We start from the raw sequence: 27,005 nt of genomic DNA on the forward strand, positions 1-27,005 counted from the left end.
ATAATTCCCAAAGTATATTCCACTGACTGTGTGTCAGATGGTTCTTCTTGCGTCTGTAGGAGGGCACATTATTGTGTTCAAGGCTTTCTGGATGCCTGCACTGATATTCTGATAGATTGTTAAATGACTTCTTTCTGGCTCCTCCTCCTTTGGTCCTTCTTCTCAATATTCTGAATCATGTGAAGTAACTTTTAGAGCCAACTGAGTAGGTCAGAAGAGAATGCCCATTTACTGAGCAAACTTGTGTCACTAGAGCTCAGAAGAGAGATGCTGCTAGCCTGTGTCAGCGTTACCATCGTTAAAAGAACACCAACTATATTCCATTGGTGGGTGGGCTTTAGGTTTAGCTTAGCTGAGGAAACTGAGGCAAACACCATTAATTACAGGCACTCTGGGCTTCAGAGTGTGAGCAAAAGTAGGCATGGATGGGTACCAATTTTGCCAGGCTGTGGTAAGCTCTTTTGCTAACTACCAGCAGATAACTTTCTCAAAGTTAGCAGTGGAGGAGGGAAAGCTGTGTGCTTGCATTTACAAGTTTCTCCTCTGCAGAGCTGGGGCAGAATGAGCCCTGGGAGACTGCAGAGGAGAAGGGTGGGATGTGGGGAAGTGGTGGGTGGGAGGGAGACCTGAAATCACAGCATAGCTGCAGGGAAAGCTGTCTTTTCAAGCTGCTTGGCAATGGTCTGATTTCCATTTACATAGTTCCCCTGGGGGAGACAAACCTGTACTGGAAGCCAGCTCACAGACCAATGTGCAGAGGCTCTCACAGAATGCACAGAGCCTCCTCAGGTAGGAACTGGCATTGAAGACTACCTCAGCTGTCCCTTCTTCTGCCTGGTTGATGGGCAAAGGCATTAGGCAGAGGTCTTCTGGCTGCGAAGCCACATTCTTGGGTGGAGACTGCAGCACCAACCTGAGAGTACTGTGTCAAGAATACAGATTCCTGAAGAATATGTATTCTCTGCCCACAGAAAAGTAAGCTTGGAGGAGTATCTGTTCCCTAAGAAGATGGGGTCTGACAGAAAGCATGGCTGACAGGCAGTTGATCGTCTTCTGATGTCAAGTCCAGGTGGCTTTTGGTTCTCTTAGCAAATATCCCTTTCTTTCTGGTGGAACATCTATCTTACTCCAAGTCTCATTGTGGTGAGACTTTTTCACCAGCAGACAATCCATGCATCTGGAGTGCATCTTTTTGGCTGTTCTTTTGCTGCCTGACATCTTCTCTGTGATGCCATGGGGGTAGGAGGAAGTGAGTCAGGGAAGGGAGGCTCAAAGTGGAGTATCCTGGATATAAGAGGTAGGGGACATCACATGGAGAGGTGCATCTTGACGTCCAGATAAAAAACAGTCACCGTTCTAGAAATGCCTCCAGTGAAGCTGAGAGACAGAGGAAAGGGAAGAGAAGACGGTGCTTTGGAATCCATGGTCCATTTCCAGTGAAAGTCCATGTGTTTGAAAACTGGGTTGGTCCATTGTCTCCAAATCTAACTCAAAGTTTTTGGGTTCGGTAAAAGTCAGGCCATGTTTTGCCAAACATTTTTTCCCCTAATTTCAAAGCCCCTGTGTATTTTAAGGGAAATTTAATCCACATGTTTCTGATTCATTTACACTTAACTCATCAAAATATTGTTTTGTAAGAGCTATTTGATGTCCAAGAAGCCTCAGGAACCTTTTTTATGAGTCTTTAAAAAAATTCTTCTAAAAAACAGGAAGTCGTGTTTTGCCAATAATAAACAAACTTGAACCCCAAAAGGCTCAATTTTGCTTCAATATCCACCAGGTTCCAATTGGTTCTGAACTTGGCTAAGGACCTCAACTCCTCCCCAGAAACATACATTGTTTCAGCAGAATGGTTTATAAAAACAAGGTTTCCCAGTCAAAACTTATTTGTTCTCTGAACAAGAAGACCTAAGGCGAGAACTGCCACGCTGCCAGGCTCCTCATCTGTTAATTCTAGGAAAGAAGGCAGGAAAGCACCTGCTCGTGTTGGTATGCACACCTAACTTTTTATCCTAAATCCAGCCTAAAACACAACACTCTCCTAGGTCAAAACCAAACCACAATGCAAAAGTCTGCCAGGAAGGGCAAGGAGGTATTCAATTAGAGGTTGCATAACTGTCCATCAAGGAGGCTGTAAAAGGAATTTCTGTTGTATAGGACACCAGACCAAAAGATCTCTAAGGGTTCTTCCCAAATGTAAAATTGTTTGTATTATTAGTGTTGTTAGTTGTGTATAGTACAAATATCTGGCAAGATGCCTGGCATGTGGCAAGTGTTCAATATACACTGGAGTGTAGGAGTTGTTTGAATAGACACTCTCTTTGGGTCGTTCTGCTGATAAGTTTATACTTTCTCACCCAATCCCTGTTTTGGCCAAGGATATATATTTTCAGAGTACTGGTCAAGATTGAATAGTGGGAAGCCAACATGCCCACTCTGTGACCTTGACCTCATTGGCTATGAATAAACTAAGTGAATCAGTAGTGTTTCCTCATGACTGTTGTGGAAGATGAGAGGGCACATACAGGGCACATGGCTTCCCAGGGAGAAGGAGCAGAGACACTTGTCCTATCCCTGTGCTTACCTGTCTGGGGCACTGAACATTCACAGACATGGAAGAGACCTGCAACTTCAGTGAGCTCAGTGCGTCCATTGTGGGCTTACTTTTCTAATAGGAACATAAAGGTCTTCACCCCTATTATTATTGTTAAGGCCATATGTGCAATAGATTAGTCAAGTCTTGTCTTTCTTTTTTAATGGAGAAGAGGGATGATACTGACAGCAGCATAGCAGCACTGTTTCCCTAGCGAGGTTCGAAGTGAGTTCCCATTGAAAGTAGAGGTGCACTGGTGATGTAGGGAGAGTATTAGATCCATATGATTTTAGTAACTTATTTGAGGTCTCATGCTAGTGAATGGTAGAATAATTAACCACTCTACCACACCACCTCCTTCAGGATGCTGTGCTGATATCAAAGGGGAAGAGAGGCTAGAACTGGAAATCCTCAGTGATGTCTTGATGCCCTATGTCTGCATTCATTCATTCATTCATCAAACATTCACTGAGATTTTCTTCATGCCAGTCACCATATTAGACACTAAGAATAAATAGAACAATGAATGAGACACTGGCCCTGAGTTCACGGTATATTTGGAATATTCGTGATAACTTCCCACAAGAATGTCAAAGAATTGAGCACTGAGATGGGACTACGTGAGGAGCCCTCTGTGAGGACACCCAAATTCTGCTAAGCCCATGACTACTGACATTTTCCCCCTTGTTCCTCAGACCCATTGTAAACAGGGCACAATTGATGCTCTTCCCAACAGAGACAAAAGGTGCCAAGGGTAATTTTTCTCTCTTGAAGCTGGGGTCCGCCTTTTGAGTGATTTCCTCAGGGCCAGGGTGGAGACACGGAATACAATGTTTCCTTGTGTGGTGATCAGATAACTCCAGCCAAAGCCATAAAGTAGTCACTCTCTGTCAGGTATTGGATTGAGCTTCCTGTTGAGCAAAAGGGACGTTGAAAGCCTCTGGCCTCTGCCCAAACCAGCCTCCTCTCATCCACAATAGGCACTTGTATCTATAGACAAGACAACTGGCCCCTGGCCCTGCTATGTTCAGAGTGATTCTTTGAAAAACCTTATCATGATAAATTAATTGGCTTGGCTCTTCTCTCATCAAGGAAGGGGAAGGAGCGTCTATTGTAATCTGACCACTGGAGCTCTTTGTGCTATCCACTGCCCATGATCAGCGCCTGATAGGCTCACTGGAATGAAGGTCTGGCTGGAGGTGCTTGCTTCCTCCTCCCTCTCCCCCACCCCCAGGGTTTCTCTGCATTAAGAGAAAGAGTTCTCTTTTTCCAAGCTGCCTACTCAGCTCCTTACATAGGAAGTGATGTAAGAAAGCCATATTTGGTCAGATGGGTTTGGCCTTAGGCTCAGTTTTCAATTTTTACCTTATGATCTTCATGTTTTAAAATATTTTAGCTGCAAAAATTTATTTGTCTAATGATAATTATTTTTTTGTTTGTTTACAGACAACTGTAGTGACAACCAGTGCTTCAGATCAAAAAGAGAAGGATTACCACACTGATTGTTCTGAGTCTAGCCCTGTAAAAAAAGGAAGACTAGATTTTATTAACCTCTTAACATTTAAAGTAGCTGGAAAGATTTCTGAAATTCTGAAAATGGTTCTAAAGATGGCATGACTACCTTTGGGCACTTCCGGCTTGGGACACACTGGTCTAGGGCTAGTTTCCTAGTGGTATAGCTCTCAAGCATGCACCTTAGAAATGTAGACTTATTTCCTCAAGCTCTGCCGGTGGATCAGAGGGAAAAAATTTTATATCTCTAGCCTTGGTTCAGGCATAGGTACACAAAAAATGCCTCATGGGCATTACATCAACTGACACAGAGAAAATGCTCAATAAAAATTTGTTGGATGAAGAAGTAAATGAACAAATGGCATGTATTTTTATGAACTTTTTGTGCATAAATCCTCTGAGAGTGAGAAAATGGTTTTACTTGGAAAAAAGCTTTTTATCAGAGATCATATGAAACCGCAAAAAGCGGGAGTAACGATTCCAGAAGCAGTTTACAGTAAGTCTTACAGGGGTCCCCAAATGTTATGGAATTTTAAGAGGGGCCCAAAGCCTGAAGCCCCTTGTGAGTGGCTTTCTGTGACATCTTCCTGAAGACTTACTTGTGGTGGTTTGTGCAGTGAGCATAAATCCTTAGTTTGTCCCGGATCACTCGGCCTGGCCGTGGCTTCCGTTGGAGCCCAGCCACATGCACAGCCAAGACTTTGGGGCCAATCAGGCGCTTGTAAAGGAGAGAGAGCCAGTAGTCCTGAGAAGAACAGAGAGATGGAGAGTCAGAGAAAGATACAAGTTGAGTGTCCTGAGTAAACATACCAATACCAGAAACCACTTCTTACCAGGGGTACAGTGAACCACAACTAATGAGACCCTAATCCTGTAAGCACATCAACCCAATGAAGTGCTCACCTTGGGTTGATAATGAAATGGGCGTTGTCTCAAGTGGCCTTTTCAAATGACCAAATGGGGTAAGTGGGGTGGACTCAGACCAGCCTACAAAACAAATGAATCAAAGTTTTTCACATATGAAATAATAACCTGGTATGGCCTTCCATTTTTAACCTTCTTTTCCTATGACTTTACTTTCATAATGGTCTATGACCCGTATTTAACTGTAGAATAGAAGATTTCCAATCTTTAGAATTGTCATCAATATGAGAATCCAAAATGTCATCCTCCAAATATTGTCACTAAAGGCGATTAGTGTGGTGAGGGGAGATGAAGGTCCTCCAGGCAAAAGACCAGGGTTCTGGATTCCAGCGTCAGAAACACCAACAGAAGAATGTTTGCAAACCATGGTGCTAATCCTTGGTCATTCTCAATAGTTCTAAAATAAAAAGAATAATTCTAAGATAAAAGAATGTGATGCTTTTAACCATTCCAGCATCCATTTGTAACTGATTAATAAATACTCAATCTGTGGCCCACACATATATTTGAACTTACAAATGCCTATTCACTGCTGCCTTAATTTCTATGGCATTTGCTATTATCATATTTTGTTTTTACTCTTGATACAAGATATATTTTGTATTTTGTACTTGTTTTGTATTTGCTCTTATATCCAATTATGGGGCAATGACTTCAGTGTTCATAACTCATCATGTAAAAAAGGGGTTCCTAATTTGTTTAGGGGCTTCCTCGCCCCTCTCTCCCCCTCCCAGTTCTGGAATTCCATAATCATGCCATTCAGTGCATTCACGCTACTCAAGGCCTGAAAGACATCACGCGTATTTTCTCAGCCTTCATCTTTCCAGGCAGAAACCTTTTAATGATCTTCTCTTTTTTTCTCCCTCTAGTGTGGTCATCTATAATGTCAGCTGCCTAAAAATGTCTGTTGAAGTGCATAAATAAGGATAAAGTCTCAAAGCCCCTTTGCCACCAGAATAGCTCTAAATCTGCCCTGAGTAGTGAGCTCTAAGCCTTGTCCAACCATCTACCTTAATTCATACTAAGTGTCCTCAGAATGGCTGTTAATTATGGCATCCTAATATTTAAAATGCCAAGTATTTTATCATTGTCAATCATATAAATGAAAAAAATCGCGGTTCAATCTGCTCCTATTTGACTATAATTTCGGTATTTTTGATTTGAAGTAAACTTCATGAAGTGATAGTCACCCAATTTCCAATGGGATATCCACTTTTTTCACATTGATTTATATCTTTTAACATTATTAGTAAGAATCTTTGGAATGTATATGGAACGAATATTCCACCCAAATTTGTAGTTTACTTTTTATCACTTTTTATGATTTTTTTTGACATGGCCAATTAAAAAAAAATTATAGGAAAATATATCAATCTTTTGATTTCTTTCACTTCTTTTATTTTTAGAAAGCCCTTCCTCACACAAGGATCAGATCAATCTTCACTGATATTTCTTCTAGTTCTTTTTATAATTATTTAAAAATTTAACCTCTTAATTCATTGAAAAATATTTTGCTGTATGGTACTAATTATTTTCTAAATTAGTCTACAACTAGTTGTAGCATCATAAAGTTGATAACCTATTCCTAAACCCATCTTTCTCACATACCAACTTTTATATATATGTAAAAATATATAAATATATAATATATGCATTCTAATTTGTAATATAATATATTGTCCATTTTACATCATTTTCATTATTACAGTTTACATTTCAGTATCTAGAGTTTCAAGTTCATTTCATTCATAATTTTTCTTTCTTCATTCAAACTTTTTTTAGTCATATCCACTTATTTTTCCAAATAAACTTTGAAATCATTTTTTGTAGCATTTGTTGTTACAGAGAAATTTGAGGCTAGTGTGAATTTTATTCTATGTTTATCTAGCCAGTTTATTTTCTTTCTTTTATATTCTGCCAGGATGCTTATAGAAGTCATGTTTTATTCTTGATATCTGAACTTTTTATTTTTTTTTTTTAATTTTTTTTTTAATTTTTTTTTTCAACGTTTATTTTTTTATTTTTGGGACAGAGAGAGACAGAGCATGAATGGGGGAGGGGCAGAGAGAGAGGGAGACACAGAATCGGAAACAGGCTCCAGGCTCTGAGCCATCAGCCCAGAGCCCGACGCAGGGCTCGAACTCACGGACCGCGAGATCGTGACCTGGCTGAAGTTGGACGCTTAACCGACTGCGCCACCCAGGCGCCCCCTTGATATCTGAACTTTTACCAGGAATATGTCAATATGGCTTTCCGCATTAATTTGCTGATATTTGGGGAGTACTTTTGTTCAGGAAAACTAAGGCCTTTTTTTTAACCTGTAAGAATTTTCTTTAAGTATAGCTTTGAATTCTTTTTCTGTTTGTTCCAATCTTTGGTTTAGGAATCTGTTAGCCTTCCATCCTCAGTCCTGCACTTCTATCATCTCCTTTCTCACTGTTTTTCATTTTTGCTTTCACTCTGCAAGAGGACATCTCAGGTTTGTCTTCTACATTTTCCCCAGGATCATTTCTGTCATCTGCTAAGTACAATGAGTATTTTAATTGTTATTACAATTTTACTTTCCTTATAATCTTGTCTCATTTAGCTTACCTGACTGGCACTCATTTAAAAAATTTTTCCCATTTGATGTGTGCTATGTATATGTTTTCCATCAATTCATCAAATCGTTTCCAACAATTTTTCATGTACATAAAACTTACATGAGAGTTCGGAAGCATATGAGAACCCACCACCCACCTGAAAAACTAACATAATACCCACATGATGGCATCTAGTTATGTGATTCTTCCCTTTTCCATTTTTGTGTTTTTCATTCTCTTGCTTCATATTTTAATTTTATCCATATAATTGCTCCAAAGCAATATATTATTTAATTTATTAGCTTTATAAAAGTGGTATCATGCTGTATATAATTTTGTGTGACATACTTTTTCACTTAACATTATGCTTCTAAGATTTATCCAGGTTGTTATATGTTCATTTTCAATATTTGTTCATTTTCAATATTGTATGATACCTTACTATGTGAACCTACTACAGTTTATTTATCCATTATTCTGCTGATGGATATTTGTGTTGTGTCCAGATTTTTGCTGTTATGAACATCGTGGCTTTGAATATTCTTATTCCTGTTTCCCAAGACATAAGAGAAGAAATCTGGAGCAGTATTGCTCCAATCGTGATTGGAAACCAGCAGCAGCCCCAGCACCCAGGTGCTTCTCAGAAATACACATTCACAGGCTCTATCCCACACCTATTGAATCAGAGTCTCCAGGGGTGGGGCCCCCAAACTGTGGGGCTCTGCAGGTGATTCTGACATTTATTAAAGTGAGAGAAGCATTGTTCTAGAGTACAGACCTAAGAATGGAATTGCTGTGTCATACACAAGTACACACAAATATTCAACTTTACAGGTTAATTGCCAAACTGCTTTACAAAATGACTTCAATTATTCCAACTTACACTTCATCCAGCAGTGTCTGTAGGAGTTCCCCTTGACCCATATCCTTGCCAACACCTATTATTTTCTGACTTAATTTTTGCACAAAAATCTAGTTCTTTTTGTGTGTTGTTTAAGAAGTCCTTCCTCATGTCTGGTTCATAGATATTTTATATTTTCTTTTATAACTTTTGAAGGTTTTTTTCTTAATCATTAAATATTTAATCAATCTGGAATTGATCTATGGGTATGGTGTGTTAGGTAGGTATCTAATTTCATATTTTTCCATGTGGGTAGTCAGTTATATCAGCATCATTTATTAAATTGTGTCTTCTTTCTTTCATGATGTGCAATGTCCTCTGTGTTATACATCAAACTTCCATATATTCATGGGTTTGTTTTGGGGCTTTCAATTCCATCCCTCTTTGCTGTCCTGTATCACTGCCACACTGTTTTAATTACCATTGTTTGATATATGTCTTGAAGTCTGGTAGAGCAACCCCTCCTATCTTACTCTTCAGGAATGGTTTTGCTAATCTTGGGCCTTTGCTCAGCCACAGACATTTCAGAATCAGATTGTTAAATATCTAAACAAAATCTGCTGGGACTTTGGAATTTCATTGAATTTACAGCTCAAATGAGAAGAGTTTACATTTTTATAATATTAAATCTTCTTATCCATAAATACAAAAGGCAGCGAAACATAAACTCCTTCTAGTTATGTAATTTTTTTTCTTTCTTTGTTTCTTTTTTGTTTCGTTCTTTCTTTCAAAGTTCACAGTCATGTAATTTTTTTTTCTATTAAGAAAGTGTCTTAGATCTTCCACAATGAAAACAAATCTTGAAAGGAGAAGAAAACATGGAAATGTTTTCAGTTCAGAGACTGAAATCAGGAAACATTTTATTTTTAGGAGTTTTCTGTTAACCATTTTGTAGTAAGCATAGCAATAAGGAGAATCTGGTGTTAAGCCCCAAACTTGCCCTGTTGGCAAATTCACTGATTTTCCATTTCTAGAGAAAGCACTTTCAAAGGGCTTCCATATTCCTTTTCTCCCTTTTTTTCTTTGCTTTTGGTATTCTATGAAAACTATTTGCGATGATCTCTTCATTTCCATTTCCAAAACTGTACATGGGTAGACAAAAGCCTTCCTTTCCCCACCTCCCATCCCACCCCACCCAGCCCCCAGAATTCAAGGATAGTGTGCTTGGGTAAAGCATGTGATTTAGGCAATAGCTGTGTGTTTCTCAGATGCTGGAGGCAAATGTCTGCTTTTTTTTTTTTTTTAAACCTCTTTACATTTAGCTCATACATATATTTTAAGCGCACACACATTTGTAATAACATTGTGTATATAGGTGTGTAAGCAATAGATTGATAAACATGAAACTTAGGATAATGGTCATGTCGGGTGGGGCAGGAGGAATCAGAGGAACGGCATAATGGGAGAATGCAGAGGCTGATAGTAGTGTCTTAGCATGAGACTGGGTGGTGGAATCAAGGTGCTGATTATATTGTTTTGCTTTAAAAGTAACGTAGGACTGATCATCTTTTAAAAGTGCCAAGTAAGATATTAAAGAGATAATACAGGAACATTATGGATGCATTTGCTTACCAGAGCTCCCTTCTGAAGGTGACCTTGTTAATCTACCCATAGGCTGGCATCTCTTTGAATTGTCTTGCCCATAGAGAGATGGCTTCATGGTGATAGTGTTCCTAGTCCACCACCTCTTCCCTCAGGGTAATGGAGGTGTGCGTTGGTGCCAGTTGATGGCAGGTTAAAAGCCAAGATGAATGTGCAAATTTCCCCTTTACTTAGTTCCATGTGCCATTTTCAGACTCCTCTCTCACTTTGATCTTCTCTCACTTCCCTGTGTATCCTACCTCTTTTTAAAACTCCACCTTTCCTGTGTCTCTGTGTTTATGTCTCCCTCACGTACGCCAGCTCTCAACAGGATCAAACTATATTTCCTACCTGCCTCCCTTCAATAGTCCCCCCCTCCTTCTCCTCTTTCTTTTATTTTACTATGAATATGTGCCGTTTACATAATCACAAATAAAACTAACCAAATGAAATGATTCCTGAATATCTCTTAAGGAAATGACATGAAAAGGCAGAAAAAATTACCTTTATGCATAGACAGGAAAAAATAAAGAATGCACATACATATCTAACAACAACAATAACAACAAAAAGACATTATATGAAAGAAAGGTGGAATATAAACATAAGTTTTCAGACAATAAGTCATCAAGAAGAAAGACTAATATAATTTTTTATGTCAATAATAAAAAAACATCCAAAGCAAGGAGTGCATCGCAATTTTCATGAGACAAAGAGAGACACAGACAGACATTCTTTAAGTGTATCAGACATAAGAAGAGGTGGAAGAAAAATAGTGTCCATTTATTAGCTGGAGAGGGAAAACTAATAACAGGTGACACTAAAAAGACAGAGGTTTTAAATCTTTTCTTTTTCTTTACTATTTGTCAAAAAGTCAATTGTTGTCTGAAAGCCAGACAATGCAGTATATGGAGTGAGTTGAACCAAAACAAATGGGAAAAGAGAAACAAACTGACAGTATTTTGCAGAATTTACTGGATTAATCACTGAACTGTGTGTTCTCTGAGGTCTAAGATTACTTACCCTTTCCTTGCAGGAGGTGCTACAATAAAATTATGGAATGTGCACTATGTTTAAGACTCCATGCCAGGCGTTAGTGGCATGGAGATATACAGTAGTGAATAAGACAAACACAGTTCTTGCTATTATGAAGCTTATATCTAGCAAGAAGAAGTCCTTAAGCCAATGAGTTAGGCAATTAATTAATTTCAATAGTGCTAATGGTAGTGGAGGAATCTATGAGCCTAATATAATAGAACTTGTGATGCCCTGGTGGGGTGGTGAGGAAAGAAGTCTCTCATGGAGTGAGAGACTTCATTTAAGATTTGAGGGAAAGAGAGGAGGGGCTTGAAAGTGTTTTGGTCAAGAGAAAGAGGTTATGCAAAGTCTCTGAGATGGGGAGGGGTTTGGAATGTTTGAGAATCAGAAAGCAAACCAATTCAGCTTGGAGCTCAGCACCGACTACAAGATGAGGATGGCAGAGCCAGTTCTTGTAGATCTCAGGATTCTAGATTTTGTCTTAAAATAAATGGGAAACCATTGTAGAATTTTAACAGAAAAAGTGACATTATTCAATTTACATTTAGCAAGTTGACCCTCACAGCTGTGCAGAAAATGGATTGTAGAAAACCATTTAGGAGGTTAGTTTAGAAGAAAAATGATCACTTGATTAAGGTGAGGAAGTTAGAAAGACGAAGAGGGATTTGAGAAATATTTAAGAGATGAAATTGATTGTGTGTGGTGATTGATTGGATACAGAGAATGAGCATGAAACTGGATTTGGAGCTTTTTAAATGCTCAGATCCTTAATTCCAGAGGATGGGATGGTTATGGCAGGACAACAAGAGCAGTGCATCCCTTCTACCCTCACCCCACCTCCTCCTAACCCAAACCCAGCCCGCAAAAGCTTAGTGACATTGAGTTCTGCCAGGGATACACAAAGAATATACCGAAAGAAAATCAAACGAGCGATAGTGATACCTAACAAATGTGCACTGGTTAAATATTTCCTAATGCATCCCTAAAATTTAGTTCTGAAGTTTCTTTTTATCACTTTTAATGCATACAAGTCCAATGCACATTTTTGAAATGTTCTGTTTTTATTCACTTACTTTACTCACTATTTCTCACATTTACTATTTCCACTAACCTAAAGCTGGGTAAGGGGACCTTTGCTTTAGAAAGCCAAGGTCTGGTCCTCCTTCAGCAGTACCCTTCTCCATGGGGCAAGAAGTCCACAGAGCCAAGGGCCCATGCCTCTTTCTAAACCACATTCTGAGTCCCTGTGACCCTAGAATTCTCTGCTCAGATAGTCCCTAGCTTGTAGTCAGGACTTGCATTGACCTCAACCAGGAGACTGGCTTCCTAAGAGTGGACTGTAGTTGGGAAGTGTGCACCCTAGCCTGAAAAGGAGGTAAGGGGCAGCTGGTTATGGAGGTCTGGATTGGGTCTTGGGCTTGTAGACTGGGTTATTTACATTGCATGACCATGACACCTTTGATGATACACTAGGGGAGGGAAGGGGGTGCTGGGTTGTGGCCCTAGGTGCTGACCAATCAAGTGAGAGCTAAGAATACATTCTTTACTTCTACAAGCATTTTCTGAGCACATATTAGTGGCATGCAAAGTATTCTGTTGAGTCTGGGTGATACAAAGATGAACAAGACATCTTCCCATCCTCAAGAAACTTAGTGGTCAAGATACATATAAACAATTCTTTGTAAAATGAGGCTGACTAAAGTAAACTTTACATGAGCAGAAACCACTGTAATACTTTGGGAGTTCAGAAGAGGAAATAATTATTTACAACCAGGAGATTCAGGGAAAGCTTCACAGAGAAACAAAAGTGGTGAAATAATTTGCTTAGAGTTGAAAGATACATATTCAAATACTGGACAGTAATTTATTATCTCTAAACCTCAATTTCCTTGTAGGGGTTTAATGAGATAATATATCTGGCAACATCTGTCATAGTGCCTGGTAAATGAAGTATTTAATACATGTTGCTTTTTCTTCTCTTTATTCCTTGAAAGATTTTTTTTCTAGCCTCATGAAAATAGTTATATTCCAGTAGGTACATAGTTATATTGCAAGTTGCCCAGAAAACATAAACATAACTTGTATGTTTGTGGGGGGAGGGGTTGGCTGTGTGTATTTGAGGGGGTGTGAGCATGTGTGTGTATGCACGTGTGCGTGTGTTGGGAGATTAAAGGAGGTTGGAAGGAACCTCATTCAGATCAAGGCTTACCTTTGCATCCCCAGTGCCAGTGAACATAGATATTGGTACTCAATAAATGTTTGATTGAATGAATGATCAAATTAAAGTTCACTTCCTGAAGCTGATGTGGGGGACTTCCAAGGCAGAATGGGAATGAAATGATAACTTTGCAAGGTTCAAAGGCCATGGATTTCCTGGGCACTGACAGGCCACGCTGCAGCTGCCTAAACTTGTTTAATCTCAGTATTTTCTTCTTGTGGGAGGTATATATGCCCTGAAGTGTGACAAAAAATGACAAATATTTTTCCTTCATGGAGCCTCTTGTCTGACTTCCAAAGTCACAAAAACCTAGTTAAGTCCTAGTGGGCACAAATGCTATACCAATAGCCACCTTCATCTAGATATCTGACCTTAGAGAGCCATGGAGAAATGAAGTGGAACATCACCGTGGATGTTTGCATTAGACATGGCGGCATGCCAGAGCTCACATGTAAGGGAAAGAACCCTGCTGCTTCAACTTCCTCCACAGAGAGGGAGCTGCAGGGAAGATCCAGAAAGTTTCCATGTGACTAAAGCATCTTTGGAAATACTAAAAGCTACAATTTTCCCTGATGCTCTCCCTAGAGGGAATGAAATCCCCTCCAATCAATTTTTTTACCACCTTACTCACAACTATCAAATGGCTAGAGACCAGTGGCTAAAACTGTGATTTTAACTTGAATTGGCCCCTTACCACCCTGCGTTTATCTACCTGGCCCTTTGTGCTCAAGGACATTGATGTTTTTCTACCTCCCACCTCAGACAGGGCCTTCCGGTTTCTCTAATTACCTCCCAACCCCATCCCACACACCCCTCCCCAGCATGGGCGATCACTAGCTCACACACATACACTTTGTTAACTCTTAACTCAGATGTTAGCTTTAGGGTCACTTTCCCAGGGAAGACTTCCTGGACCACCCCCATCCCCTGCCTAGGCTGAGCCACATTTCTGTGTTATATGTTCTCATAGAACCACAGAAATAGTTTCTCTTAGGACACTTGATTCAGTTTGTATTTACACATTTATGGATGGGATTTTCTGATTCATATGTCTCTTCTCTTCTAGACTATGACTTCCATGATGGTGGGACTGTGTTTTCTTACAGTTGTGTCCCCAAGCCTAACACAGCACCTAGAACATAAAAATGCTCAACGAAGAGGTAAAACTAGAAGGGCCTAGAAGTACCCCTCTTCCCCTGGTTCTGGCTCCTTGCCCCTTGCTCCTCTTACTCAGTCTTATCTACAGCCGGACTTTAATCTACTTTGAAACAAATTACAGTTTGTCTGTACCCAGCCCCATCAATCCTAGACCTAAGCGAGGGTGGGAGGAAGCACTGGCTGAGCTGGGGCTCTGCGGTGCAGTCAGTGGCAGCAGGGAGGAACTTCTAGCCCATTACAATGGGTATGATGCCCAAACCAGAGAAGTGGGTGGAATCAAGACCCAGGAAACCTTCAAACCAGAAATGCAGCCCAGATGGTCATCACTCAAGGGGCACCAGAAGTACTGGGGTATGAAATCAGAATTCTAGGAATACTTCAGGTGCAGGCAATCATAAGCTTGCACAAAGAATTATAAAGGTCTGTATTGAATCTGCTCACTGAGATAAGTAGGTGATGTTGTCTGGCTTCAGAATGCCAGGGGAAGAACTGAGAAGTTTGCTGTAAAAAGAAGCCAAATTATATGCTTTCAGTGAGAGTTATTTTTGGCAAAATATGCATTTAAACTGTTCTTATTTCAACAACTTTGATAGTCAGATTATGAAAGTCCAGCATGTCATTGAAACATTTCCTAGTGTTTAATATTAAACATGAATTGCCAAATGGTGCAGCCACTGTGGAAAGCAGTTGGGCAGTTCCTCAAAAGCTTAAAAGTTAAACATAGAATTACCTCAACACAGCAATTTTATTCCTAGGTATACACCCCCAAGGAACTGAAATCAAGGACTTGCATAGATACTTGTAAGTGAAAGTTCATTATAGCATTGTTCACAATAGCCAAAAGGTGAAAACAACCCAAGCGTCCATTCACAGATGAATTAAATGTGATATATCCACACAATGGAATCTTATTCAGTCATAAAAAGGAATGAAGGTCTGACACATGCCACAACGTGGATGTACCTTGGGAACACTGTGCTAAGTGAAACAAGCCAGACACAAAGGACAAATATTGTATGATCCCACTTACATGAATATCTCGAGTAAATAAATTCAGAGATACAGAAAGTAGAATAGAAGTTACCAGAGGCTGGTGGAGGAGGTGAGAATGGGGAGTTAATGCTTAATGGGTACAGATTTCTATTCAGAGTGATGAAAATTTTGTGGAAATAGCAGAGATGGTGGCACAATATTGTGAATTGACAATGAACTACATACTTAAAAATGGTTAAATTAGCAAATTTTATGTTCTGTATATTTTACCAGAATGAAAAAAAAAACTAATTGCCAGAAATAACCTTTCTTGAGAATACGCAGTAATGTGCATCCGAGTCTCAAATTGCTGCATACCCTTTGACCCAACAATTCCACTTTTCCCAAAGAAATAATCATAATATGTGCAAAGATTTGTCTGTAAGATGGTTGCAGTAGCCATTGTTGGTTTTGTGCCCTAAATTCCTCCCCCTTCTGATTACAGTATCTGGATTTCTACTGGGAAATGATTCGGCCATAATTGTTTCTTCTTGAGGAAACTAAGTGATCTTATTACGCCAGTTGGACTTTCTCTCCAGGGAAGTCTGGCAACTGAATGGTATGGCCAAACATGCCATTTATTCTATGGAGTATCATTTGTGCTGCCACCTGGGTTCCATGTTGTCCTGGATTCCATCCCTTCTAAGCTGTGTGCTTCAGCTTTTCATCTACCCCATTTCTTCTCTGCTTAAGTTCCCTAGATTTCTTCCTTCCCTCTTTTTCCTATGGCCAAAGAATCTTAACTGGTTCAATGATCATCACAGCATTATGTTTAATGGGGGAAAAAAGCTGAAAACAATTAAAAGTTCAATAGATAAATTACTGAAAAAAAATTATAATAGATCGAACTATGGATATTTTGCGGTCCCTAAAAATTATATTTTAGAAGAACAATTAATGATGTCAAAAGATGTTCATTATAGTGTATAGAAAAAGAGCAGTCTCAACACTTCCACACAACATCCCATGTTCATCACAAGTACCTTCCTTAATCCCCATCACCTTTTCAACCCATCCCCCTACCTCTGGTAACCATCAGTTTGTTCTCTATGGTTGAGAGTCTGTTTCTTGGTTTTTCATCTCTTCCCTCCTCCATGTTTGTTTTGTTTCTTAAATTCCACATATGAGTGAAATTATATGGTATTTGTCTTTCTCGGATTGACTTATTTCACTTAGCATAATACTGTCTAGCTCCATCCATGCCATTGCAAAAGGCAAAATTTCATTCTTTTTTATGGCTGAATAATATTCATGTGTGTGTGTGTGTGTGTGTGTACACTCTACATTTTCTTTATCCATTCATCAGTTGATGGACATTTGGGCTCTTTCCATAATTTGGCTAATGTTGATAATACTGTTATAAACATCAGGGTGAATGTATCCCTTCAAACTGGTATTTTTCTATCCTTTGGGTAAATACCCAGTAGTGTAATTGCTGGATCACGGGTAGTTCTATTTTTAACTTTCTGAGGAACCTTCATGCTGTTTTCCAGAGCGACTGCACCAGTTTGTATTCCCATCAACAGTGTAAGAAGGTCCCCCTTTCTCCACATCCTTGTCAACACCTGTTGTTTCCTATGTTGTTAATTTGAGCCATTCTGACTGGTGTGAGTGGTGATATATCTCACTGTAGTTTTTTTGTTTGTTTTGTTTTTGTTTTAGAGACAGAGAGAGCATGCAAGCGGGGGAAGAGGAGACAGGAGAGAGAGAATCCCAAGCAGGATCTATGCTGTCATCACAGAGCCCAATGCAGGGCTCAATCCCACAAACCATGAGATCATGACCTGAGCCAAAATCAAGGGTCAGATGCTTAACTGACTGAGATACCTAGGCACCCCTCTCACTGTAGTTTTGATGGTATTGGTATTCCCCTGATGATGAGTGATGTTGAACATCTTTTCATGTGTCTGTTGGCAATCTGGATGTATGTAAGTGTTGAATCACTAAACTCTACACCTGAAACTAATATTATACTGTATGTTAACCAACTGGAATTTATTTATTTATTTATTTATTTATTTTTCAACGTTTATTTTTGGGACAGAGAGAGACAGAGCATGAACGGGGGAGGGGCAGAGAGAGAGGGAGACACAGAATCGGAAACAGGCTTCAGGCTCTGAGCCATCAGCCCAGAGCCTGACGCGGGGCTCGAACCCACGGACCGCGAGATCGTGACCTGGCTGAAGTCGGACGCTTCACCGACTGCGCCACCCAGGCGCCCCCCAACTGGAATTTAAATAAAAACTTGAAAAAAAGAGCAGACACTAACATAGGGCAATCCCATTTTTGAGGGGAATTGTCTCTGTGGAGTTAAACTTGAAGCATATACACCTAAATGAAAACAAAACCTATCTCTGAGTAATGCTATCTTCTTTCATCCAATTCCTTGAAAGGTCCATTCTCCTACACCTCTGGGCCTTTAGAAGCACTGTTCACTGGAGTACTCCTTCCTCTTAGGCCCTGCCTGGCTAACCCTTTCACATTCTTTGGGTTTTTGTCTAAATTTCCTCTTAGAAGCCTCTCTGAAGCCCCGAGTCCAGGTTAGGTTTTCTCTTGTATGTGATCCTGTGAACGCTGCAGTTCCTCTTTTTTTTTTTTTTTTTAAATTTTTTTTTTCAACGTTTATTTATTTTTGGGACAGAGAGAGACAGAGCATGAACGGGGAGGGGCAGAGAGAGAGGGAGACACAGAATCGGAAACTGACTCCAGGCTCTGAGCCATCAGCCCAGAGCCTGACGCGGGGCTCGAACTCACGGACCGCAAGATCGTGACCTGGCTGAAGTCCGACGCTTAACCGACTGCGCCACCCAGGCGCCCCTGCAGTTCCTCTTTATAGCAGTTTTCCCAATGTATGCTAATTGCCTAATGACTTGTATGTATTGTCCACTGGACCCTTCGGTGAGATCAGGGTTCATGTTTTTCACCACAAGGTCCACGATTTCTTGAGTGCTTACTATGTGTCTCACATGTAGTATCTCACTGAATTTGCCAATGAATCCTCTGAGGAAGCACTATTATTTTTCCTTTTCACAGGTGAGGGTCTGAGGCTTAGAGATATACAGCAGTGCACCTAAGGGTTGGAGTGGTAGCTTCAGCACTAGCACGGTGTCTGGGTGTTTAGTAAGGGCTTCATAAATATTTGTTGAATGAATGACTGAATGAATGTACTAAAATTATGTGGGTAGAACTCACTACTGCAGCTCTCTGAATCTATAATTTAAAAATGTTATTATAATTAAAAGTGCCAGCCTGATCAAACGGGTAAGTTGTCAGTGTGCAGCCAAAGGGGGAAAGCATCTTATCTTACTGATTAGTGAATTCACGGTGAAGCGTCCTTAAAAATTCAGAGCCATTGCTGCATGGAGATAAAAATCAGTCCCATCTTTTCTCCTCCTCTGAAAGCTTCGATGAGAATTAGTGAACAGCAGCCACACTTCACTGGCTAAATTAGGTGCAGGGCAAGGCAAGAAGTAAACACGCTCCTCCTCACCTGAAGTGCCCACCAAGATGCCCTGTGCTCCTCTTGGTGCACTTAGAAGCTCAGAGCAGAGCTTGAACCCAGATGTGAAGGGCATTTTCCAGACCTCCTCACGGTGAGAAAAGGTCTGGAATATGAAGAACTAAGCTGGGACAAATTTTATAATCAATTGAGCACTGCATGAAGAGGAAAGGAGCAGGCTGTCAAAAATCTCAATTTAGGTTGGGATCCAGCAAACAGAAAACTGATTAAGAACTCTCTCTGATTTTCAGTAGGATTTGTTAAATTTCACTGGGTTCTCCTTGATTTTCTGAGAGATTCTATGAAATATATATACATATATATATTTGAAATATATATACATATATATATTTGAAATATATATACATATATATTTGAAATATATATACATATATATTTGAAATATATATACATATATATATTTGAAATATATATACATATATATATTTGAAATATATATATATTTGAAATATATATATATTTGAAATATATATATATATATATATATATATATATATATATTTGACTCTACCTTTGGTTCCTGCTAATATTTGGTCTTTGATCCCAGTTCCTGACACAGAGCTTCTAAATCCCTTGTAATTTCTTGGGCGATAGGAGCATCTTTTGTTCTAATGAGGCTACTTTTATTGGGGTCCTGGGTGGGGGCTGGTCACTGGAAATACAAAGCTTGATTAGAAACTTGACACTTTCCGCATCCCCTTTCCCATTCTCTAGAGAGGGGAGAGGGGCTGGAAATTGAATTAACAATTTATCATACCTACATGGTGTAGCCTCCATAAAAATCACCAAAGTACAGGGTTTGGAGAGCTTCTGGGTTGGTGAACACATCCATGTGCCAGGAGGGTGGTGTACCCCAGCTCTAGAGGGACAGAGTTCCTATGCTCAGGACTCTTCTGAACCTCACCCTATGTATCTCTTCACCTGGCTGTTCATCTCTATCCTTTATCATATTCTTTATTACACAATAAACCGGTGAACCTAAGAGAGTGTTTCCATGAGTTCTGTGAGCTGTTTTAGCAAACTGAGGAGACAGTCACGGGAACCCTGACTTATAGCAGGCTGCTGGTCAGAAGTACAAGGGACAACCTGGGATTTAAAACTGGCATCTGAAGTGGTGAAGTCTTGTGCGACGGAGCCTTGGTGGGACCTGATGCTATTCCAAGTATACAGTGTCGGAATGAAATTGAGCTGTAGGATACCTAGCTGGTGTCAGATAATTGGTTGGTATGGGGGAACGCCCCTCTCCCACATCTGGAAGTGTGGTGAGTGTGGCAGAATATGAGAGTAAAGGAAAAAACAGTGAGTCTTTTCAGACAGATTCCTGGTCCTAGGAAGTAACTTTTTATCCATGATGCAGTGGAATATACTAGGAATAATCCCTTATCTAGGATCCCTGGGATCTGGAGAAATCATTTAGGGTCATTTCCCTGACCCTAAAACAGAGCAGGATTCCAGCCTGAGCACTACAGGTATTCTGGGCCTGATAATTCTCTTGGGACAGGCTGTCCTACATAGTGTAGGATATTCAGCAGCATCCCTAGCCTGCAACTACCAGATGCCAGTAGCACACCCTTCCTCCAGTTGTGGCAAACAAAAATGCCTCCAGATATTGCCCAGTCTCCTTTCAGGGTTCAAATCACCGTCCCTCACTTGGCAAACCACTGACCTAGACTACGGCCAGTGGAAAACACTGGTGCAGCCCCAGATTTCATAGACTATCTCATAAATATATTGTGGACACATTCATGCTTCTTGTTTATGTATGTGGTGTGGAATTAAGAGGCATCCCATTAACCTTGCACTTTATCTATGATGGTGGTATGTAAGAATGTCTAATATCTTGTTAATGATCATTTAAGAACTTTCCTTCCATTCACCCCAGTCAAATGATGTTTCCAAGCATGGAAACTTGTGCTACAATCTTTGCCTTTGCAAAAGAGCTGGCTCCCTGAGCCACTTTTGGATTCCTGGACCCTCAGGTATGCTCTTATCAGAGGCAGAAAAGCCTAGGTTTTGGAGTCAGGCACCCTGAACTGGAACTCCAGGTAAAACTCATCTATCTGTGTTCACTGTAAGTCGCTCAACTGCTCTAAGCTGCAGGTTCCTCAACCGTGAAAACCTTCCTTGCTCGATCACAGTGAAAATTCAGGAGGAGATGAGCCTGGGGCAGTGCCTGGCCCAGTCCTGGCAGGCAGAACCAGTTTCTTCTCATAAATGTTTTCTCCTCTTCGTCTTGGATTACGACCCAGAAAATAGGAGTAAGAGAAAGCTTCTGTCTCAGTGTCTAGTGCCCCAGAATATTCCCTCAGCTCTTTTCAAAGCACAGTGAGGGCAGGTGGTGAAGTCATGCTGGGATAATCAGGGAAGGCTCTTGAATGTACTTAAAGCTTTGTCCTGGACTGGTCAGAAGCAAATTGTGAGGCAGTAAGGGAAGACTGGGCTTGAGTGGGTGGGCTTTATCAGGAAGAGTGTCCCCACAGGGTGAGAGGGCTGTGGGTACAGAAGTTTTATTTCACTCAGGATGCCTCTCTGGCTTCATTTTGCAAGATATACTGTGGGTGGCAGTAACTGAAGTCAGATTGGGGTTCTAGTTCAACTTTACTACTTCCTAGGTGAGATTACTACCTTGGGCAAGTTACTTGTTCTTCAAACCTTAGGATCATCATCTATAAAATAGGATAATACTTGCACCTACCTCATAAGGATGTTGTAAGGATTAATAAGACTAATGCACGAAAAGAATTTTGGTCTTTTGGATCAGCCCAGTGCCTGGTGAGTGGTAGACAGTGAAAAATACTAGCTGATGTTACTATTAATAATCATCTTCTGTAAATACCTATTATATCTATTATATCAAATATATTCTAGAAAGGATAAATGATGGGGAAAACAAGGCCCAAGGTGGATAAGACAGAACTCAAATAAGCAACCGATCAAATGAGAACAAGTAGAGGATAAGGTATATATGGGAGAAAATGCAGGAACAAGATAGAAAGAAAAAGTGGGTAAAAAAGACAAAGGTTAAAAGTAGCAGCACTTTTACGTTAAAGCTATGGGTGCGTTACCTGTGTGCACCAAAGTTTTAAAGAGACAGGCCAGAGACAAGGTCCCGCCTTCACTAGAAATGAATGAATAGGTAATAGAAGGACTTTTGTTTAGATATCATCATCATCACCATCAGTCAATATTTACTGAGCGCCTGTGATACACTGGACAAACAGGAACAATGAAGACGCACTTTCACACCTTGAAGAGCTCATAGTTTACCTGGTCTCTAAATAAACTTTTTGAGCTAGCTCTGAGGTCCCGCTTCTCCTTCCTGAATTGCCTCATCCTCTGGGTGTTGGTAGGCAGAGGGATGCAAGCCCCTGTGGCCCGGGGCAGATCTTCTCTCTCCCCAAACTTGCCCTCTTTTACCACCAACACTTTTCTGTACCCAACATACTTGCACAGGTCAAGAAGTTAAGTGGATTTTAGTGCTTATAGAAGAGACTTTATAAGAATACACTGCCTTCTAGGCAGGCTACAGAACCTGAGCCAGTGGAGAGATTTCTGGAAGGGCATTTGGAGAAAAGTTGGTTTGTTTCTTTGTGCAGAGTGGCATAATGCTAGCACCCTTCTGACTACAAAGAGAAGAATCAAGTCTGTGAAGTCAGCCACAGACTTAATCACAGCTTTCACAGGCCAACGGCAGGGTCAACCAGCCCCAGAGGAGACATTTTTTTTGACAGCCACTCTGACAAGCTCAGGGGATTCAGAACACAAAAGTGAAGGTGGTCTCCACCCAGACAGCTCCAGGAAAGCCCGTGCAGGAACAGTGCATTGTCCACAAGCTATTTTGCAGCTGCTTCAATTAAAGACTTAAACTATATCTGAGTAGCAGCAATATCCATGAGAGCCAAATTGGATTTCTCCTTGGAAAACAAGCTACAGACCACATCTTTATTGTGCAGACACTCATTAACAAATATGTAAAAAAATACCAGTCAGAGAAAGATGTTTTCCTGCTTTGGAGACTTTTTAAAAAGCATTTAATTCAATCTGGCACGCATGGCTGCAGCTGAAATGGCTACAATGTGTAACTGGTGGGAAAGCATGGCCGAAGCAGTTCTGTCTATCAATCCACTGTCTACAGGACAAATATGCCCAGAACTCAACTGGTGTGAGGAGAAGGGGCTAGCTCTCCTTACTTTTTCTGAATGCTGGAGAAGGGTTTTCTATGCTTGAGGCACTTCTGAGTTCAGGGTCTTTCCTGAGAAAAGAAATGCTGGCTGCAGACAACTAGGTTGGTCCCTCCATGTCTCCCTTTGCTCCTGAGCAGCAGTTAAATTGCTGGGCAGACCACAGCTTTTAGACCCTCAGAACATCTATGGAGAAATTTAAGCACGGATTTTCAGGAAATTGTCCCAAATAACCTCACATTTTACTTTTTTAAGTGTAGAATATGAATATGTTGTCTGTGCTTTTATGGGGTCCATTAAAGTTGTCTGGACTCCAGATCCTGCTCTACAAGACCCATACTCAAGTGGATCCAAACATCCCAATAAAGTGAGATTCAAGGTTCAGGGTAAGATCCATCTTTTAAGAAGAAACTGTATATCTAATGGTTTTTAGGATATTTCCATTGATATCAGACTTTATGTGATTTTAAAAGTATAGTTAACTTTACAGTCACCAAAGTGCATTTACTGCATCCTAAAGTCAGGGCATATGTGTAGAAATATGAATAGATAGAGTCAAGCTGGGGAGGGACAGAGAATCTTTCTGTACTCCATATCTTATAATGGAAGCTGGTAGGTACTTTGCTATTTGTGAAAAGCAGTGTGTGAGGCAGTTCCAGGTTGTGAGAAAATAGATCTTATGGAATAAAACCCACCTCCATCGAGGAATCTAGAGGAGACAGAGGCAGTAGAGAGAAAAGGTAGGAGACCTGCATCTATCCTGTACCTTGAGTATAGTTCTCATTATGGTGACCATTTTTGTTGACATCAAGTAAAGTGCAGGATTGATAATTAACTGGCAAACCCATGTTGCCAAGTTGGATCATTCTCAACAGAAAATATACTAGGAATAAAATCAACTAAAGTGGTCATCCATACAGCAGTCTGGCTCAATTTTTCCTATCTGGATGTTTTTCTATGACCAGGGTCAACAAGCAGTTCTCTTGGTTGGGCACAGTACAGAACCACTGGAAAAGATTTTTATCTCTATCTATTACCTTATCCTTACTATTCAGGGAGTTACTGAGGGTTAGCGACAGGAACACTTTGGAACAGGTAATTTACCAATATATATTACTATTCTTAATAAGTGCAAATGGGAAACCACACTACCAACTCAGTAACTATTTGATATTTTCATATTTATATTTGATATTTGATATTTTCAAACACAACTCTCACATCTTGGAAATCAATCATTATAAACCTGAAGACCTTCATTTATGGGGTTTTATAGACTTTGAATAAAGAAATATTAGTTGACGGAGAAGCTGGAAAGAATAGCAACGTTGGCACAGAAACCTAGTAAGAAATAGAATATGGACTTTCTGAAATGTGCAAAAATTTCAAAGTTCAAAGGCAAGTCCAATTCCAGAAAATTGCCAGCTGGAAAACAGCTTATTGAACCCTGAATGAAGACATTATTATAAATCTCATTACATAATTTGATAATTCTGACATTTGCAAAAGCACACTGACTTAAGTCTTGAATTGCACAAAGTCAAATTCTCCACACAAAACAAGCTGGATGGAAAATTTTATTCTATTTTTCTCTGATTACTATTCCTTAGTTTTAAGTGACAGCAGTTGTTTTAAAAGTATAAGTGGGACACAGAAAATGCATTTAAAAGTTTCCCTTATGATTAGGAATTAAAATCTGTGTCATATAGGTTCACTATCTGGTCTCTCCCTTCTACCTCAGTGAAGTTTCTGTGTCAACTATAACGAAAAAATTGGCAGAACTCCCTCCTCTCTTCTCTACCCCCTTAGCCAAAGATAAAACAAAAATTCCAGGTGTTACTGATAGAGACTGAACCAGAAATCCAATAGGTTAGGGGCCTTTCATAACATAGTTAGGGATTTCTTCTGGCAGAGTCAAGGTTCTGTTCCACCTGCCTTCTCCCAACTACCCAATCCTATTACCCCTTCTCAGTCCCAGGGTCAGCTTCATGGGCATGCAATCCATGCAACTGCACAAGACCCCATGTTCAGAAGGGCCTTGTGCTCAAAAGAGCCCTGTGTTTGGCTTCATGCTCTACCATTGCCATCTTGAAATTCTTAGTTTTGTCTTTGAAATTGCGTTTTGTGAGCAAAGCCTAATGAGGCAATGGAGCATGCACATGAGCAGAGGAGAAATGCACAATATGTGTGTCTGTAGTTCTTTGCTACCCAAGTGACATAGTGTTTACAATGCCCAATGAGCACAGAATTTGGGTAGATCATGATATGTGGGAGTTCATTGAGTCTGGAAATGAGTGCAAGGTGAGTGTGTGTTTTATGCAATGTGTCCATTGTTCTGAAAGAACAAAATACATATGCATGTACAAGTTATGAAATACAAATTGTACAATTTTGATACAATTTCTTGCAATTTAAATGCTCTTACATTGGCACTTAAGTCTCACATACACAATAGAAAGATAAATGGCAAAACTCATGTTAATTATTTAAAATTTTAATTGTTCTTTACTTAGAAAAACTTAAATAGCAAATAAAAGATACTGTAATTCAGAAGAGAGACTGGCAGAAAGGAAAAAAGCTTTATATTTTAGTATGTTTAATGGCACTTTTTCGGTTGAGTTTCCATATTTTCTTTTTGCGTGGGTTCCTGCAAATTAGGCAGGTGGCATGATCGGTCCTCACTTTTCTTAACAACTCTGCAGCACTGCAATATCCCCTTCTTATGTATTTCACAGGCATATCCCAAATAACAGGGTAGGAATCCAAGAACCAGAGAGAGACTGGTGGGCTACCTGTGGGAAAACATGGAGGTGGGCTGGGCTGAGGAGCATTTAAACTCAGAAGGCCAAGACTGGTAGAAAGATTCTTCAACATTTTACCTCCATAAAAGAATTTCCAAATTTGGCAGCACAAGGGAAGTGGTGTTTGGCATCTTTCAATACTGGCCATAAATAATGTTTCAACATAAAATTTTTGATGTAACTCTTCTGTAGATTGGATGCTTTCGTGGGTGCAAGGCAAAATTACATGCAGAATTGTCTAAGAATGCATTGTCTACGATGTAATTTCCAACATTACACATCCCTTAATCACCCCACAGAATAGGAATATGATGATTGTCATCATACCTCAGGCAAAAAGTCCATAGCCCCAGAAGCTAGAGTTTCTGCTCTTTCTAGCCTTCTAGTATGTTAGATGTGGAAACTTAAGAGCCTGGGTGTAGGTGTAGGTATAGCAGAGGACTGGGTATATCAAGGGAAATCTCAGCCCTGTGAGTACAATGATTAGAACTAAAGTCTAGATAGAATCTTTATCTTTCATGAGTTTGTATTCACATGGGTGACAAGGAAAATTCTTATAATAAAACTATATCTTTGGTGGGGCTGTGAAATAGTAATGTGTATAAGTCATTTATACAAATGTTCTTTCTCTCACAGCATAATAACAATCACATTATTAGATGTATCAGATCAACTCTGCTGTAAATTTTATTTTGATTACAACACTAACTCCAATATTAAATTAAACTCTATAGCATAAAGTTTAGTACTAGTCATGGGGAACCAGTCTCATTCCAAAATCACATTTTCTTGGTTCAGATTTCAGTGCCTGTGTTCATGCAGAATGGCCATCTGCTCATGACTTCAAAAATAAATACAGAGAACAATGTTTCTAAAGGACCTGGGGGCTAAAATACAGAACATGGTCATCATTAAGTTTACAGATGACACTAATGGGAAGAAGGGTGGGTTGGGAATTCCAAAT

The 27,005-nt window shown here is 39.9% G+C and overlaps 1 protein-coding gene across 1 annotated transcript in view; it reads right to left on the reverse strand.

Annotated features, from left to right (window-relative positions):
* The window catches only part of HPSE2 (heparanase 2 (inactive)), a 663,935-nt gene that overhangs the window by 23,440 nt on the left and 613,490 nt on the right, over positions 1 to 27,005 (reverse strand). Inside the window, exon 10 of the mRNA XM_043597217.1 lies at positions 4,705 to 4,850. Coding sequence (XP_043453152.1) covers positions 4,705 to 4,850 — 146 coding nt within the window. The remainder of the gene's footprint in view (positions 1 to 4,704; positions 4,851 to 27,005) is intronic.

This window comes from Prionailurus bengalensis, chromosome D2 (assembly GCF_016509475.1).
Source record: "Prionailurus bengalensis isolate Pbe53 chromosome D2, Fcat_Pben_1.1_paternal_pri, whole genome shotgun sequence".
NCBI lineage: Eukaryota > Metazoa > Chordata > Mammalia > Carnivora > Felidae > Prionailurus > Prionailurus bengalensis.